The 20,125-nt window shown below is 39.8% G+C and overlaps 1 protein-coding gene and 1 non-coding gene across 2 annotated transcripts in view; both read left to right on the top strand.

Annotated features, from left to right (window-relative positions):
• LOC126248855 (glutamate [NMDA] receptor subunit 1) overlaps positions 1-20,125 on the top strand; it is a 613,579-nt gene that overhangs the window by 204,431 nt on the left and 389,023 nt on the right. The window contains exons 5-6 of the mRNA XM_049950286.1: positions 10,001-10,195; positions 16,112-16,212. Of these exons, the coding sequence (XP_049806243.1) occupies positions 10,001-10,195; positions 16,112-16,212 (296 nt within the window). The remainder of the gene's footprint in view (positions 1-10,000; positions 10,196-16,111; positions 16,213-20,125) is intronic.
• Trnas-cga (transfer RNA serine (anticodon CGA)) lies at positions 1,623-1,697 on the top strand. Its single transcript has one exon. It is a non-coding gene; the product is annotated as a tRNA-Ser (tRNA).

Here is a 20,125-nt window from a genome sequence, read left to right as displayed (position 1 = left end):
GCCGCAAAACCAAAATGAAACGGTCCTCCATCCAGTTCTACTATACGTAAGCTATTCCAAGTCAACGTTGGCGTGATGTGTAATCACGAAATCTAAACCGAGTAGGACTTCGTAGCCACTGCCACCTACGGGAAGAGCTTCATTAACCCGAAAGTTACATTCTCCCATTCGGATACTTAATGCCACGAACCAAGTAAATCTAAATTACCTCTTCCCATACAATTTAATGCCTAGCCTGGTGGGTTTAATTCCGATTTACAAAGTGTACTCTTCCTTGCCACAGATACATGAGGTCCAGCGTCTAATAACAATTTACACAACTTTCATTTCACATAACCAGTCAGAAAAAAAGTCTGCCACTGGCTCCACGGAGTGGTGCTCTGTGCTACGGATCTTTCCGTTTTCAGCGCTTTATTGAATTTAACTTGCCACGTCCGTGTACTAATTTCTGGTGCAACACATTCAATTAAATTCCAATGGAAGAATGCTGGAGTGAGGCTTAGACCATGTTACATAATGATAGTTGCTCTTTCTTGAACACTGGTATTTCCGGCGTTTCCCAGTACGTTTTTCCGAACACAATTTTCGACATGGTGTCTGCTTTATCTGAGATAAATATGATTAGTGACTTGTATCCTGCGAATCAGTAAGAGTTCGTGAAGAAAGCTTAAAACAACCTCCCTGTAGTCCTCCGCAAAACTAGTACCATACAAAGAAACCGAAATGTCTATCATCATCAACAAATCCTTTTAGTTCATTTGTCGATCAATGCGACTGCATCACTTGACGTAAAAGATGCATATCTGCTCATTAGCGTTGCAATTCCCAGATTGGGCACATGATCAATAATGTGGCTATTCAAAGGATACTGAATCTCTAAAAACATGTGAAGTGCTAAATTTCTATGTAACTCGTTGTCAATAGCTTTCTGCACTTATGTTTCAGCGAGAAGTCTTCCTTAAATATACAGAAGACTGTCGGATGATGGTAGATAAGTGTTCTTGTTTTCTCGCAATCGATACTGAATCGCTGTGAGCGAAAACTGGTTGATCAAATGGTTTATACTTGCAATATTCGATGCGAGTAATAGTGTCGTCAATGACAATTTTTTCTCTCACGTTCAGTACGTTATGTAACTCACCTTCTTCTTCTTCTTCTTCTTCTTCTTCTTCTTCTTCTCTCACCACATTGCCGAATGAGTGCTTACAGAGAACGAAGGATTTACAGCACTGTGTATCCTAGTGATGATAGTATTTGTCGATTGTGAGGAGTCAACATATTTTTCAACCCACAATATTTCTGTCTTGATCTTTAATTGAGATACTTAATTCGGAAGCATGTCTTAGCACAACTGGCATGTAAATGGGCGAATTTGGTGATTCCACACTCTTACATCCAGGCGTTACTGCAGGCAAGACCTGAAGTAACGTGTGTGCAGGAGCAGCACCTTGGAATGAACCTCCACATATGTTACAGTCAGTGTATAGGACGTTCACGTTTTGGATATTTATTCGATGTTTTGCTGTCTTCAAGGTTACGTTTTCAATTACTTTTTTCTCAAAACATAAAACTGACTCCATATCAAGGCAGAAGTAAAGCTGTGAGGAGCGGGCGTGAGTCGTGCTTCGGTAGCTCAGTTGGTAGAGCACTTGCCCGCGAAAGGCAAAGGTCCCGAGTTCGAGTCTCGGTCGGGCGCACAGTTTTCATCTGCCAGGAAGTTTGACTCCATATCATTATCCAGCTTACAATCAGCATGTACAGCACTCCTCATCTCGAAGAGTTCGAGAATTTTATTGTAACTGGTGTCAGTTTTAAATTGATTTTTCTTTTTCTCCGCATTATCTTCGTAGTTATTCCTGATAATGTACAACCCTGTTTCTCTCAACAGGGTGTAAATAATGCCACGGAGTTAGTAAACTCCATGTTTTAAAGCACCCCTGTCCGAAAATTACTGATCGCATATCTGATCATAAAAGTAAATATTATGGTTTCTCGACAAAATATTCGGTATGGAATTGTAAGTAAATAAGTTCAGTAAGGCAATTTTGTGTGGGTGAGGAGACAAGTTTTTCGTGGGGTTAAAGGCGACAGTTGTATTTGAGTTTTGCATGTGACATTATCAGTATGTGCCAAAAGACTTACCGATTTATCTAGAGTTCAGAAACTTTAAACAAAGGAGACCACATCTATATTGTTAGGTGTCTGAAATGTACTGTAGTTATACTTAATTGTATAGTTTTGAATTACCTCACAAGTATTGTCCTCCTCCTTTTAAAATATCCATTGTGAACATGGACCACTTTCCGTCTGGAAGTTAACAATCGCATTCTCAAATGTTTTAGGCGTTTTGGATAAAGTATTTCTCATAAACACACCAATAAAACGTGGTATTTCCTGTTTTAGCGTAATTATCTAAGTCTGCTTTAATAATTTCTCTTGTTGGAAGACTTCTTAAGGAGAACCTTTCTCATCAAATACAGATCAAACCTGTTTTTCCTATATGGTACTAGATACAGCCTATTTCCTTCATAAATTGCCATTGTTTATATTGTATGATTATGCCTTTGTATCTCATTTAGCTGTTTGCTAGTGGCTTTTGCACCATTAATATAATAGCAGTATATATGTTAGCGCATATTATACGGATATAAAATGTCAATTCATAAGATTCCAGCGAAGGAAGGCTCGTATCGGAGCACAAAAAAGACGAATATGCTCTTATTTAAAAGGCTCTGACTCAAAAAGGGGGTGCCAGCTGCCTCATTCTACCTTCCTCAGCACCTTTAAAATTTTCCGAAAAATTCTAGTATGCGAACATATACGCGCTCTTTTCAACATGCAGCTCTCCTAACTGTACCCCGCTCACGGTCATTTGTCCATCGCTGTAAATTGTCATACCCATTCACTTCCATGTATCCATTCTCTCTCGTTCATTTATCCCAACTTATTGTATTATCTTTTTTGTGTCTTTTTGTCACTGTCTCCTGTCTCACAGCCAGTCTCCTTCTTTCCGTCCTACCAATAATGTCAACTTCAGTGTCACCATCTCATTCTTGCTCTCTTAGTTCTACTATCTCATTCATTCCTTCCCACTGCTGCTCTATCTTCTTGTTGTCACTACCTCTCTCTTTTCCTCATTGTCACTCTCATAGGATGTGTGTCTGATTATCACTAGTTCTCACCAACTTCCACTTTTTCCTTCTCTTTATTCCTCACCCACCAGCACTGTGTCCTTCAATCTTTTCCTAACATTGTTCTGTCACTGTCTTCCACTGCCACTGTGTCCCTCTCTTTCTCTCACACTGTCATTGTCTCTTTCGCACTTTCTATTCAACAACCATCGTCTACTATCTTCCGGTATTTATAACTTTTCCGTCTCTTTCCCATTACCACTGTCTCCTTCTCTTAGGTTTGAATATGTCATAGGCCAAAATTTTTGGGAAAATTTTTAAAGGTGCTGAGTAACGTAGATTGATGCAGCTGACACCCCACTTTTCAATTAGTCTTTTAAGCTGAAGGATATTCACATTTTTGTGCTCCAGTGGGAGCATTTTTCTGCTGGTTCCTTTTTTTTCCTTGCTACAGCAGAGCATTGCACTCATAAGAAAAGAACTTTGAGACATAAAAATTTTGATAGTTTACTTATGTGAAACTGCAATAAGCCAAATTTAATTTTCAACTTCGGATTTTACGTGCATAAAAATTCTGCATGTACTTCAGTACTATAACATGGGGTTCCCAGAATCCTCCTGATGATAATGGAGACACTTTAAGCATATTTCTTCGTGAAATCACTTTAAAAAATACGTTTTCGCCTCACACCCGATTTTACTTCCGTATTTTACGTGTACATGTAGAGTGACTTTGAACCTCTGCATCTCGGAAACGGATTGAGAGATCAAGAAAATTTTCGAGGTTGTCTGAGACGGGGATCTTAGAAATATATAGCAAAAATTTCAGCCATATGCTGTGCATGTCCATCTTGGGATCCTCGACTCGGTTTTAGTCCCCAAAAGTCATGATTTTTGTGGTGTTTTCGATAGCCGGTAAAGATTTTTGAAAGTGGGAACATGGAATTTCTAGATATGTGCCTAGAGAACGAACCGTTACGATTTGAGCAATTTGTTACTTTTAGTTGTTTATATATCCACTGCTGGCGGCGAAAAAATGGTGAAAACGCTTTTTTCGAGTTTTCTCAAGAATTGCCCATGAATTAAATGGTGCCTCCATAAGCCCCTCAAGGCGTACTATAGGCCACATCTAATGCAAAAAGAAACAACCAATGTGCTCCATTTGCCTAAGTGGAGGAATTCAACTTTTGATCTTAGATAGTTGAAGTAAGACGATCCTCTGTTGGGTATACAAATGGTCCCTAGCCCAAGGACTATCCAAAACACTTGAGTCAACCTTTCTATCGCCAATAGAACCTGTGTTGTGATACGAGAAAAATTCCATTTCTATCCGACATTTTGGAACATACTGGAAATGCATGCTGTCGCATTCGTACCGATCATATAGAGGAACTATAAGATAAATTAATATTCACTTTCTAAGAGATGACTGTGATAGTTCTGTGTTTAATTGTAAGAGAGTTTCTTTACGCATACAAAGTTATGTCTATAATCTCGATGCCTTCTCAGAAGTAAATGTGAAAATATTGCGTTGCTCAAGAAAGACTGCTTTACAGAATCTGAACACACTGTTACATTTTAAGTCGATGATTTATATCTACATTTACATCATCTTCCGCAAGCCGCCTAATGTTGTGTGGCGCAGAGTACTTTCGGTATCACTATCTGATCCCTCCAACCCTGTTTCACGCGCGAATAGTGCATGGGAAGAATGATTGTCAGTAAGCCTCTGTATTGACTCTAATTTCTCGAATTTTCTCCTCGTGCTCAATACATGAGCTGTATGTGGAGGGGATTACTATCCTGTCCCACTCCTCCTGAAATGTGGTGTCCCGAAATTTCAGTAGTATATCTATCCGTGATTCACAACGCCTCTCTTGTAACGTTTGCCACTGGAGTTTGTTTAGCAACTCCGTAACACTCTCTCGCCAGCTAAACGATCCCTTGACGAAACGTGCCGCTCTGCGTTGGATCTTCTCTATCTCCTCTATTAGTCCTCCTGATAGGGATCCCAGATAGATGAACAATACTCAAGAATCGGGCGAACAAGCACCTTATAATCCACTTCTTTCGTGGATGAGTTACACTTCCTTAAGATTCTTCCAATGAATCTGAGTCTGGTGTCTGCTTTTCCCACAATCTGTTTTATATGGTCATTCCACTTGAGGTCGCTCTGGATAGTTACGCGTAGATGTTTTACGGGAGACGCTGTCTCCAGCTGTTTGTCATCAGTAGTCTAGCTGTACAACAGTGGATTTCTTTTCCTATGTATGCGCAATATGTTACATTTATTAATGTTCAGGGTCAACTGCCAGAGTCTACACGGTTCATCAACTCTCTGCAGGTCGTTCTGCAAATTCTTACTGCGAATACCCTTAAAGAGCATCCGACGCTTTCTACTAGATCATTTATATATATTGTAAACAGCAAAGGTCCCATCACACTTCCCTGTGGTACTCCAGATATTACATTTACATCTGTCGATTCAGTTCCGTTAAAAGCGACGTTTTGAATTCTATCTGCAAGAAAGTCTTGAATCCAATCGCAGGTTTGCTCCAATACTCCATAAGCTCGTATTTTTTCACTAGACGGCAATGCGGGACGGTGTCAAATGCCTTACTGAAATCAAGGAACACGGCATCAACCTGAGCGCCGTTGACCACTGCGCTGTGGATGTCATGGAGGAGCAGAGCGAGCCGAGTTTCGCAGGATCTCTGTTTGCGAAATCCATGGCGCTTTTTATGGAGGATATGTTCACTTTCCATAATGTTCCTTCGCATAATCTTTATAGAATCTTACAGGTATCTCATCTGACCCTCTAGCCTTTCCATTACTAAGCGATTGTAGCTGCTTTTCAATTCCGCGATCGGTTAGCTCAATATCTGCCATTTCAATGTTCGTACGATTATTAAAACGAGGGACTGTGTTAAGATCTTCCGCGGTGAAACAATTTCGGAAGACAGAATTTAGTATTTCGGTCTTCTCTTTGCTATCTTCTATTTCGGTGCCGGTGTGGTCGCTGATAGAATGAGTAGATGATTTTGACCCACTTACTGATTTTACATACGACCGAAATCTCTTAGGGTTTTTACTCAGGTCGTTGACAAGGCCTTACTTTCAAAGTCATTGAACGCTTCTCTCATTGGTCTCCTTACGCTCATTTTTGCTTCGTTCAGCTTTTGTTTGTCAGCTATGTTTTTACTTCTCTTGAATCTGAGATGAAGTGGTGTTTGTTTACGTAGCGCTTTCCTAACACGGCTATTACTCGGAACATACTTGTGTAGGGCATATTGAACGATACCTTCGAATTTTTTCCATTTGTTTTCCATATCTTCGCACCGAATATTTGATGCTGACTGCTGAGATATTCTGAAATTTGTACCCTGTCACCCTTGCTGAGCAAATATATCTTCCTACCTTTCTTAACATTCCTTGTAGGACCCGTCGTCATCTATGCTGTCACAGCCTTATGATCACTGATGCCTTCCTCGACCTTAACAGATTTGATAAGTTCAGGTCTGTTTGTTGCCAGGAGGTCTAAGACGTTACCCTCTCGAGTTGGTTCTCTAAATATCTGCTCAGGGTAATTTTCGGACAAGAGATCCAGAACAACACCACACGATTCCCTGTATCTGGCACCAGTTTTGACGGCATAACACTCCAAATCTATACCTGGCAAGTTGATGTCATGTATTACAATGAACCGATTCTGACTCAGTACAACGAAATTGGTTGATAGTTACATTAAGGAAATATTATTCATATCGTATACCAGTTATATACAAAACGCAGTTCAGTGTCAGTTTCATTTTATTAGGGCAGACATAGATATTAAAACTTGGTTACCTGCTGGAGATGTTTTTACATAGTTACTCAAATGTGAACTACCTTTTGTTTGCGATAGATGATATCGTAAAAAGTGCTGAAGGTGAATAATATGTTTAACTGTAGGATGAACAAAGAAAGAAATATAACATTTTTATAATAATTTTGTTTCCAATGGGTCTGCAGCTCGATATAAGTCGTGTAAGGACATTATGAATTAAGTCCAAAAAGCTGCTTCCTTTTTTGAGATGTTCATTTAATCACGACAGGCCTGTTTCAGCACTACTACCATCATTAGGCGATCTGAAAGTCATGGTTTTATTATATACTATTTTCTAGGACAGACAGTAGCCTACTTGTCATATATGAGATTGACAACCATACATTTATGGAATTCTTAACTTACCTATAACGTCGCTGGTTCGTCACTTAAGCGTGTTTCTTACGTCTTTTAAATTGTTTCGTTGACTGGGATGTTAGTGTAGAGTTTTGTAATATCAAAGGATAACCATAACTGAAAATAATTTACTACAATATAGGAAAATTTCAGTAATGGGCACTAAAGAAATTACAGAATTATTGAAATTGATACATCAAAATTGCTTCTAGTTTAATGAAAAATTCACACAAACTGAGGGAGTTGCCATGGGATGCAGCATTGCAGGAACTATAGCAGATATATTCTTAAATTCATTAGAATAAAAACTTTTCAACACCACAAACCCATCATTTAAAAAAATTGTGTATTACTATAGATATGTTGATGACACCGTAATTCTACTTGATAGAAATACCACAGACATCCAGCTAATACACAATGCACTAAATGCACTACATCCAAAAATGAAATTTACAATGGAACTAGAAAACAACAAAGCGATAAACTTTCTAGACCTTACCAAAAAAAATGTTGAAAATACACCCAAATTAGATATATACAGTAAACCTACCACCACAAATAACATTGTACATGCCACCCAAAAGCACATAAATACGCCTAATTTCATGCCATGATCAACAGGATAATAAACCTTCCACTAGAACAAGAAGCAATACATAAAGGAATAAAAATTTTAAAATATGTGGCACTACAGAATGGTTATAACCCAAAATTGGTTCAACAGATATGACAAAAACACCACACCATTAAAATCAAAAATACGTAATGAAATAACACTTCAGCGAGAAACACAAACCAAATAAATTCACATATATACCGACAACATATGTAGGCAACATATCGAACACACTGAACACAATGTTAAAGAAAACAAACGTACGCCTCGTATACCACACTAAAGGAAAATTAAAAATAAGATCGGGAAAAGTTAAATTACCAATACACTCGAATCCAGGTATATACAAAATTCATTGTAAAGATTGTGACAAGTTCTATATAGGTCAGAAAGGCCGGAAATTTAATATCAGATGCAGAGAACACACTAGGAACACTGAATGCAACCCATCAACCTTCTTTCAACATCTACAGATAGAACGGCATACCACAGACAATCTAGAAAAAGCAATCCAAATTTTGCATGTAACACCTAAAGGTCGCTTACTCGATATTCTGGAAGAGGTCGAAATCCACTAACATGCACACAAATATCCACAGAAAATACTCAACGAGCAATTAGATCTAAAACATGAACACTATATAGAAAACTTTATTCAAATCATCGATAGTGAAAACGGATAAACAACCAAAGACATAAGTTAAGCCAAACCAATCACACATTCACAGATACAAATAAACAACACGGAAACTAAGGGAAATCGAAAAGTAACTGGTATGATGTAAGCTTATAAAATCGTTTGTTAAACGTCAAACACAAAAACTGTCGCACACAACAAATAAAATTCAGGCTATAACTTCCAACAAACATAGCCTATGAAAGCTACGTTCTAAAATAACTTTAAAAGATGTAAGAAAAACGCTTAAGGGACGAACCAGCGATTTTATAGGTAAGAAGAATTCCATGAATGTATGGTTGTCAATCTGATATGACAAGTAGGCTACCGTCTGTCCTAGAAAATAGTATATAATAAAACCATTACTTTCAGATCGCCTGATGATGGCAGTAGTGCTGAAACAGGTCTGTCGTGATTAAATGCACATCTCAAAAAAAGCAGCAGCTTTTTGGACTTAATTCACAATAAAATTGATAATAAATTAAACCTAGATTTTGTTTGTTTGCTGTTATTCCTTGCCCTCTGTAGCATATTTTATTGCTAATGCTTCATTACGGCCGGCCGAAATGGCCAAGCGGTTCTAGGCGCTTCAGTCTGGAACCGCGCGACCGCTACGGTCGCAGGTTCGAATCCTGCCTCGGTCATGGATGTGTGTGATGTCCTTAGGTTAGTTAGGTTTAAGTAGTTCTAAGTTCTAGGGGACTGATGACCTCAGAAGTTAAGTCCCATAGTGCTCAGAGCCATTTGAACCAAGCTTCATTATGATGAGAGTTTGCTCTTCCCATAGTCAGTATGTAAGCTCACGAGGTGGACAGTAACTCACGTGTACTTCAAATATGCATGAGCCGCTACTCTAAAAAACGCTGAAACTGGTACTGAGATTGCAAATGCAGATACGTATAAAATGTATACTACAGTTAGCTAAAATTATTTCACCAAAAAATATGCATAACGGATTGTCCAGGTCAACAGACTTGTTTTTCTTTCATTTTGAATACTATCTTTACGACTTCATGTTCTATAAAATGAAAATGTTCACAGCTGCCTACGTAGATACAGGAGTTTGTGTATTTTTAATCTCATTCAATACGATGAGATGCTCTAACATCTTACGTGCTTAATGTGAAGAACTATGGAGCATTTATTCTTTCGTTTCCCTTCTTTACAAATAATTGCAGTACAGTGTTTGACCACGGCACATAATCTCTCAGACAAGCCGTACTGAGCGTAAGTGAAAACACGATATAGGCATTATCTTTCCATATTTATTTCGATGTGTTAGTTCAGTAGTGTGTTTGTGTCTGTGAGATACGTACCACAAAGGTTTAATGTTTTCCTTTCTTTCCTTACAGAATATTCATGTATCGTTCCTGCGTACAGTGCCTCCATATTCACACCAAGCCGACGTGTGGGTGGAACTGCTGAAGCATTTCAACTACAAAAAAGTTATTTTCATACACAGCTCTGATACTGACGGGCGAGCACTGCTTGGCCGTTTCCAGACAACATCGCAAAGCCTCGAAGATGATGTAGAAATTAAAGTGCAGGTGAGTCGCCACGACTGTTGCACACCGCACAAAATATGAATATGATGGCGATCTCAGACATACTATGTAACCAGAAAAGGTATAGCAATAATATTAGAATTCTCTTCACGTACTCTCGGCAGAAATACTTGTGCGTTTATTAATTGAAGAATAATTAAAATTGTATTCAACAGACATGTCGAATGAAAAGCACTCGAGCGAGCAGCCGAATCGTCGTAGCAAACGCGCACAATATTTCGACAATAGAGCGAATTATCATTAGGCACGCTGATGGCCTGATGGAGAGCCCACCGTGAGCCTGGCGGCGCCATCTCAATTCGTTGTCGAAATAATGTTCGTGTTTGTCGCTCGCCAGAGAACTTTTATCCGTGATATACTTCGGAACAAACTGTAAAATCGCAATAAAGAAACTGTTTCGAATTCTTGTAGTCACGAGAGTATGGTTTCACAGAGTATGGTTTGATACATTTTAGACGCATGGGCGAGCGAATCACTAAGTAAATGTAAGAACAGTTGAAATACTTCTGCCTGCGAGAATGCTTCTGAAGTGATTTGTTTCATTAAATAAGGGAGTGTAGTCTTTAATCTGTTTATTGGTTCATAATATTAATGCCTGTTACTCTCTGAATGCACACGTAACTCAGTTTATTTTTGTTACTTTTCTGCTGTTTGTTTTGAATGATGAAAGAGGTAAGAAAATGTGTTGCTCCAACCTTGTGACGTATGATGATGGCAGTGATACCGCAATCTCTGGTTCCGACATCTCTGTTGTATCCCATATAGCAACTCTCCTGTTTCAGATAATACATAATTTGTCGTTAAAATTATTGATGAAAATTTTTCCGTACCATTGTGAACGCTGCTACAGTAACTGGTTTCGAATTATTTTAGAAAAACAGATTTGGCTGCGAAGTTATTTAATATCAATAACGCGTTTCATCCTTTTGGGGCATCATCAGATTGTTTATAAAAACATGCCACCAATCAATTAGAAACAAACAGAGGGAGGCACATGGTCCTATCTTCTACTACTACTCGGGCAAAATGAACTGAAACTAATAGAGAATTACGTAAAAGTAGCTGGCTGAGTAACCTGTCATAAAGCTATATAAAATGGAAAAACTGACGCAAAATAAACCACATAAAATGTAAAGTGAACCTAGTTAAAAGAAAAGACAACCGCCAGTATATCATTAAGAAGGTACAAGAAGAAGGCGGAAAATTTCAATGACTATCGCATGTTACCTTGAGCACACCAGCTGACTCCGCTATAGCAGCACGCTTATAAAATAAACGCGATATGAGCCGCACACAGCACAATCTGCATTTGGCGCGCACACAAATATTACTGTGACAGATGAAGATACAAACACCGCGTATAGTGTGCCAAGAGCTGCCCAAGTGGCGCCCATGACAGGCATATTTACGAAATACAAAAACAAAGTAAAACTAGTGAATTAAGATGCATATATGCAAACCATTGCAATCACATGAAACCAAAAGTACAGTAAGGTATCACTATATAAAACAGAAAAAAAGTAGGTAAACTGATGACATGAAAGATAGCTAGCTAAAATATGTCATTTAAACTCTGTCACACAGAGAAAAATAGCCAAAGTTTAAAGTGCATGCCCAGATTATGCATACAAGATCAACAAACCCAAACATAAAGGTATCAGGATCAGGGGCACTCGTAAGCATTACAAACTAGAGGCAAAGACCTATTTTAGTATTTCTTTTGTAAATAAAAACAGCCAAATCTTGCTGCAATTTATTTTATTTCTCCCAGACGCGTTTCGCCCTTTTCACTTTGAGGCATCATCAGCGGGATCTAGAATGATACAGCTTTGTTATTTTTAGATTATAAAACGGCTCACGTCTTGCTTTTTACGTAAATAAGCGATTACGTACTGTTCTTCGCGTTTTTGGTTGGCATCGGCGTTTCCATCCTGCAGAGTCGAGGGTCACAGCCTGTTTCTGTTTCTACTTCGCACACGGTAACAGGGAATTCGTCAGAGGTGAGCCGCTGATTGGAGACCATACGGCAAAGGGAGAAAGTGTGTTGCATTTAACTGCTACGTGGGGGGGGGGGGGGGGCTGTAATGAATCTCGTAGTTACAGCTACTGAGGAACAATACACACTGATGCTTCCGTTGCGCGGTTTTATGGGGAAGTTTCGAGTGGGAATCGAATAGAAAAATGATAGGCTTGTGGTCGGTCATCAGGTGAAACTTGGTACCACAGAGTTTGACGCCGTGTATGACACCTAACGACTATTTCTCTATTTGTGAATAAGTTGACTGTGCCACATATAAAGTTTTAGATGCAACCTCAGTAGGTTGTTCTGTGCCATGGGTTATTTATGGGACAGCGGTGTACCAATGCCGGAATATCAGGCATCAGTGCCTAGGGTAAAGCGTACAATGCGATCTAACGCAGTTTTTATGTTGCAAGAAAGCTTTCTAGCATGCCTCCGACCAGTAGGAAATTGTTGGCATTGTGAATGAATTTTGCATGACAATTAACTTTATCTAGGAATGAATACAGTAGTTCTTTACGTTTTATAGGAGCTGATAAGTTATTTACATGAATGCGTGGTGTCTGTTCTTGTACATGCCCGAAAGAATAGACACCACGCGGAATCCTCAGCTGTGTTACATATTATGTAAACTGAAGGTGGAGGGGAAAGAAAGAAACTACTGATGTCAGCTGCATCGAGATTTTGTGCCAAATCAATGGCGACGAGTGAAATTGCGTGCCGGACTGGGATTCGAACCAGGCATCTCCAGCCTACTAGGCAGATACTTTAACCACTGCGCCACTAGGACACAGTGCTTATTGCAGCTGAGCGACCTACCTCGCAGCCGACCCACATCCCTACGTAGCTCCACCTGTCCGCAGTCCCCCTCCATGTCTTCAATGCTCGCTACTTTGGGATACCCACAGGAGGTCGAACGTAGTTGTGCATCCACAATGAACGTGGTTGATTCACTGCCCATCGAAGCGAATCAATTATACCAATACGAGGTGGCTGTTCCTTCAGACATGTCCGAAAGAACAGAAACTACACATTCATATAACTGATTCGCCTCGACTGGCAACGAATCCACCACCTTCAGTGCGGATACAAGTGCGTTCTCCTGTGGCAATCTCAGAGTATCGAGCGTTTCCCACTCTCCCCATCCCCCACCCCCAAACATCGCCTACAGATTTTGCAGGTGCTGCTTCCGTGCGGCTCCGGTAATTACCAAGTCAAATAATACATGCCATATTGCCATGAGATACCACAACTCTATATTTTTATATTAAAAATGAAGAAATTCCTCCAGCTGTATTTAACGTGTCGATTTTATTTTGGCAACTAGTTTCAACGTTGTAACGACGTCATCTTCAGGCCCTATAAAATATACCATGCATACAACAACCAATGTGATATCTGTAATCTATGAGTTATTATGTAAACAAATATATTATAAACATATTACATAATGGGCGAATTCAATAAAATTAATTACATTTTGGCCGTTTTCATTAAATGCAATCATTCTGGAAATTAACAATTCATGTGGTATCAATAAGTACAAACGAAATTTTATTTAAATGATTGTTTTTATTACAGACCAATGTCAAGCATTAAATGAAATGGGAGTATATATTAATAAAAAAAAACAGGTGACAAGCAGTCACGCTTACGAATAATAAACAGTGCTAAAGAGAATATGCATTGCTAATCAGACATAGGTAGGGTAAGACCCATTATTAAAGAATAGTTAAGGGACGGAAAGGTAGAAATAGTCATGTTTGCATAACAATGCATTGTCATCTTACCCTACATATGTCTGATTAGCAATGCATATTCTCTTTTGCGCTTTTTATTACCCGTAAGCGTAACGGCTTGTCACCTAAGTTTTTTATATATACTCCCATTTCATATAACGCTTGACATTGATCTGTAATAAAAACTATCATGTAAATACAACTTCATTTGTGCTTATCAGTACCACATAAATTGTTAATTTCTGGAATGATTGCATTTAATGAAAACGGCCAAAATGTAATTAATTTTATTGAATTCTCCCATTATGTAATATGTTTATAATATATTTGTTTACATAATAACTCATAGATTACTGATGTCACATTGGTTGTTGTATGCACGGTATATATTATAGTGCCTGAACATGACGTTGGTACAACGTTGAAACTAGTTGGCAAAATAAAATCGACACCTTAAATACAGCTGGAGGAATTTCTTCATTTTTAATTTAAATTTATACCAGCTGACGTCCCACTGTCCTCCATTGCAAATATGGATGTACGAAGACTATATTTTTTAAGTATTTGCTGTGACAGTCTCAGTTGCAAGTTGCAAAAAGAATCTGGTATAGGCATGCGTATTCAAATACAGAGATATGTGAACAGGCAGAATACGGCGCTGCGGTCGGCAACGCCTATATAAGACAACAAATGTCTGGCGCATTGTTACATCTGTTACTGCTGCTACAATGGCAGATTGTCAAGATTTAAGTGAGTTTGAACGCGGTATTATAGTCGGCGCACGAGCGATGGGACATAGCATCTCCGAGGTAGCGATGAATTAGGGATTTTACAGTACGACCATTTCACGAGTGTACCGTGAATATCAGGAATCCGATAAAACACCAGATCTCCGACATCGCCGAGGCCGGAAAAAGATCCTGCAGCTGGACTAACGACGACTCAAGAGGATTGTTCAACGTGACAGAAGTGCAATGCTTCTACAAATTGTTGCAGATTTCAATGCTGGGCCGTCAACAAGTGTCAGCGTCCGAACCATTCAACGAAACGTCATCGATGTGGGCTTTCGGAGAAGGAGGTCCAGTCCTTTACCCTTGATGACTGCACGACACAAAGCTTTACGCCTCGCCTGGGCCCGTCAACACCGGCATAGGACTGTTGATGACTGGAAACATGTTGCCTGGTCGGACGAGTCTCGTTTCAAATTGTATCGAGCGGATGGGCGTGTACGGGTATGGAGACAACCTCGTGAACCATGAACCCTGCATTTCAGCAGAAGACTGTTAAGCTGGTGGAAGCTCTGTAATGGTGTGAGGCATGTGCAGTTGGAGTGATATGGGACCCCTTGTACGTCTAGATACGACTCGGACAGGTGACACGTACGTAAGCATCCTGTCTGATCATCTGCATCCATTCATGTCCATTGTGCATGCCGACGGACTTGGATAATTGCAGCAGGACAATGCGACATCCACACGTCCAGAATTGCTACAGAGTGGCTCCAGGAACACTCTTCTGAGTTTCAACACTTGCGCTGGCCACCAAACTCCCGAGACATCAACATTATTGAGCATATCTGGGATGCCTTGCAACGTGTTGTTCGGAAGAGATCTCCACCCCCTCGTACTCTTACGGATTTATGGACAGCCCTACAGGATTCAAGAAGTCAGTTCCCTCCAGCACTACTTCAGACATTAGCCGAGTCCATTGCACGTCGTGTTGTGGCACTTCTGCGTGCTCGCGCGTACTCTACACGATATTAGGCAGATGTATCAGTTTCTTTGGCTCTTCAGTGTAATAAATATTACTTAACGAAAGTCTTCTGATCCGATGAATCACGAGTTGCGGAACGTCGAATTTCTTTACAGAGAGTAAGTTATAAGCCGTTACATAAAAGGAACAGCACTATAGTACACTTGTGACAATATTTCGTGGTATTCAGCATTTTACTCAAGACCACGGCCAATTACCTATCCTATCCCCGTAAAAAGTAACTTTATATATTTTTCGTGTGTATATTTTGAGCTGTATATTTTCGTTTTATTATTATGATAAATATTATATAATTGTGAGATGATGCCTGGATGAATAAATACGTAAATAAATAAGTAGATTTAACAAATTAACGTTTTTTGACAGGTCGAGTTTGCAATAGAGATTGAACCGGGACTTGACAGCTACACGGATTATTTGACAGAAATTAAAGGCGCACAGTCACGAGTCTTTCTTATGTATGCAAGGTAAGAATTTCATAGTAATTCTACTCATTACTGCAGTACCTATTCGTATTTTATGTCCTAGTTACCGTAATGTATGGAAAAATATTAAGACTTCATAATCCTTCAAGACATTACAGAGACAAACATTTCTAGCGTTACTTGGATCTGAACTACAGAATGTGACTGGAGAAGTATGCTGCATTAATGTTGTGCCAATTAGTCAATAGCTGATCAACAAATTACCCTTATTTTGATGAGATTCGTAATAATTTTATTCAGAGGAAAATTTGATTAGACTGTACGGCATCCCCGCAAAATACGAGGGTAATCCCAAAAATAAGGTCTCCTATTGTTTTTGTAAGTACATAGACCTGTTTATTTCTACAATGGTTTACATGAGTTTACAGCTTGAACATTTAGCGATTTTTCGACATAATCACCATTTCTGTCGATGCATTTTTGTAGACACTGTGGCAGTTTTTGTATGCCTGTGTCATACCAGCTCGCCGCCATGCTGTTCAGAAAGTTATGAACATCTTCTTTCACTTCGTCGTCGGAGTTGAATCGCTGGGACCACAATTAACGCTGACAGGTACTGTGAGACTCTTAAAAAAATTCATACGGCCAATTCAGAACCGGAGAAGAGGAATGTTGAGCAAGGGCGTACACATTCTCCATGACCACGCTCGCCCACACATCGCTCAGCAAACCGTTGCTCTCCTGCAATAGTTTCGGTGGAACATAATCACCCACCCACCCTACAGTCCTGACTTGGCGCCCAGTGACTATCACCTGTTCCCTAGGTTAAAAGAACATTTGGCCGGAAAGCGATACAGCCCCGACGACGAGGTGAAAGAAGAGGTTCATAAACTTTATGAACAGTATGGTGGCGATGTGGTATGACATGGGCATACAAAAACTGCCACAGCGTCTACAAAAATGCATCGACAGAAATGGTGATTATGTCGAAAAATAGCTAAATGTTCGAGCTGTAAACTGATGTAAACCATTGTAGAAATAAACAGGTCTATGTACTTATTAATAAAATAGGAGACCTTACTTCTGGGATTACCCTCTTATATCCGTCGCAATTGAAAATAATGTGTCAGTCACTCATCAGTGCGTGAGTGATTGCAATTCCCGTTTCTATACCACGACGGATGCCACGTAACTGTACTGGAGTAGCAGCACATATAATGGGACTAGTTGTCTTTTGCCGCGTCGAGAAAAGCACAGAATTTCTAAACTGTCTACCAACCTGGCGTCTTCAAGCGATGTTATCCCAGCACACATGTAATACGTAGATCTTGAGCTCGCTGTTTTTCTGTGAGGTTTTAATGGAACTAACAAGAAACAGGCTAAGGCTTCCTCTTACTGAAATAATAAGTTCCAAAGTTTATACACATGCCAGCAGTTGTTTTACTATGCAGACTTCTTCAGATAAAATTACAAACTGTACAACGATGAGGCATAGTAATGCACACGCCAACAGTTCACAGGTAAAGTTACTAATCATTCTTATCACTCAAAATACAATTGTTCATCATTTTCAAACTGAGTAGCAACTATTGTTAACATTTCACAGACCAAATTACACTCTGAACTACCTGCTGAGTTTCGATATAAGAGGCGAACTGCAATCCAGCCAAGCTACCTGTTTGGCCCCTCCACTAATGACTGAACTGTTTGAAGCGAATCACTTTGCTAGACAGTCATTCGGTATGAAGCTGATTACACGTGAAGTAATTCGGCTCTTTCTAGCTACTCAAATGTTTTCTAAAAGTTGACAATAAAAAACACAATTATGAGTTTTGGCGCGCAGACCAGAGGGTAATCCAGTCACCTTTTATTACAACAGCTAATCAGAACACAAGGCGCTTCAGTTGGCATAGTTTCCCGCTACCGTTGTAGCTGTGTAGAAACATCTGTTGATCCTTCTTCACTCTATCTCATAACATCAAAAGATAAGTGACCTTTATAAAGCTGGAATGATTGATCAGCCACTCCAAAGTAACTAAGATATGACGATAATAAGTATTCATTAGTTCAAAATACCTTTAAGGCCGGAATTATTCATCAAATAGTCATTCATTTACACTAGGAAATCTTAAATTTAGCACCAGGATTTTGTCATCATGAGACCTCTGCTGGAATTATACGCAAGCCAGTTCTTCAATCACATAACTATCAGAATACAAGTAGATTCAGTTTGTGAAATCTCCCACTATAGGTGTAACTGTGTAGTAGCGTCTGGCGTTCCTACCTCACTCTACGTTATGACGTCTTGATTCAACTAATGTATGACTGAGAAGTGATATGTGGGAACAACTATGGCTCCAAGCACCATAAACGTTATAATAGTCAACCAAATAGACCACGTCACAGTAGGACATAAATCAAATAATTTGGTGGCATGAAGTACAGATTCAGAAGTCAGCTATAAGGGCCAGCAAAACTCAGAGCTTGAGACAACGTGGAGAAAGTAGTTCGATAAAACGTTGAAATCCTTAATAACACCAACATAAAAGAATATTTCCTAATCCTACTGCTACTTAACGACCACTGAAAAAATACAGGAACAGGAAATTACTCTAGGACAGAATATCTAGCTATTAGTTGGGATCAAGCCTGTGCAAAAAGCCAACTTAAGCCACTGGAAGTGGAAGGGAATTCTAAGTGGGTCAGAGAATTTACGTAGCTGAGAGCAATATTCACATAAGACGCAACGTGCCAGACATATATCAAAGAGACGATGCAAGCTGTGATTCGATCCGATGTGCCTCACAAGGAATCCCTTGAGTGTGAGGTCGCAAGTTCAAGCTTTAGTAAGGCTCACTTGAAAGTGTTGTGTTAACTAACAGCTATGACTGGAAAAATACGAGGCGTGTTTTTTAAGTAAGGTCCGTTTTGTTGTGGGCACTAGTAGTTCGCGCGCATACCGCAACGAGCGCGTGCGTCGTGTACCGGCATGCCTCGAGAAAAACTGTGCCCAGTTTCAGCTCTGTGGCTAACCTGTACTGTTCTGTTCTGTGCTTTCAAAATCTTTAAGACTATCAACTCGCCCGCCGCATATGAGGTTCGCTCAGTGATACGGTTTATGTCAGCAAGGAACCTGTGTGTTGCAGAAATTCATCGACAGATTTGCGAAGTGTACAGTGATACTGTTATGAGTGAAAACAAAGTGCGTAAGTGGGTGCGAAAATTTAAAGATGGCCGTGACAACGTCCATGATGAGGACCACTCCGGTCGCCATTCTTTGATTGCAGATGATTTGTTGGCTCCAGTTGAAGTGAGGATTCGTGAGAACTGGCACTTCACAATAACAGGTCTCTCAAACGAATTTCCTGACGTCTCGAGATCAGTGCTTTATAACATTGTATCTGAGCACCTAAGGTTTAGGAAACTGTGCTCCCATCGGGTCCCGAAACTCCTAACAGAGGACCACAAAAACAAAAGATATTTGAGTGTGTGATGAATTTCTTGACTCGTTATCATGGAGAAGGTGATGGCGTCTTGAATCAGATTGTAACTGGAGACGAAACATGGGTTTCGCATATCACGCCCAAATCGAGCAACAGAGCATGGCATGGAGACACACACACTCGCCTGTAAAGGTGAAGGCCAAACAGATTCTGTCCCAGGGCAAAATCATGGCGTCAGTGTTTTGGGATATGCATGGTATTTGGTTGGTCGACTTCATGCAGTGTAGGAACCACTATCAATGCAGAAGCATACTGCCAAACCCTGAGAAAGTTACGCAGAGCAATTCAAAACAAGAGATGCAGCATGCTGTCAAAGGGAATTTTCCTGCTCCATGACAATCCAAGACCTCACACTGCAGGTCAGATCCGCGATTTATTGGGCAGTTTTGGCTGGGAAGTTTTAGACCACCCACCCCTGATCTTGCGCCAAGCGATTACCATCTGTTTCTCCA

Source organism: Schistocerca nitens, chromosome 3, assembly GCF_023898315.1.
Source record: "Schistocerca nitens isolate TAMUIC-IGC-003100 chromosome 3, iqSchNite1.1, whole genome shotgun sequence".
Taxonomy (NCBI): domain Eukaryota; kingdom Metazoa; phylum Arthropoda; class Insecta; order Orthoptera; family Acrididae; genus Schistocerca; species Schistocerca nitens.
Note: the sequence above shows the minus strand (reverse complement) of the source record. Positions and strands in the feature narration are given on the sequence as shown.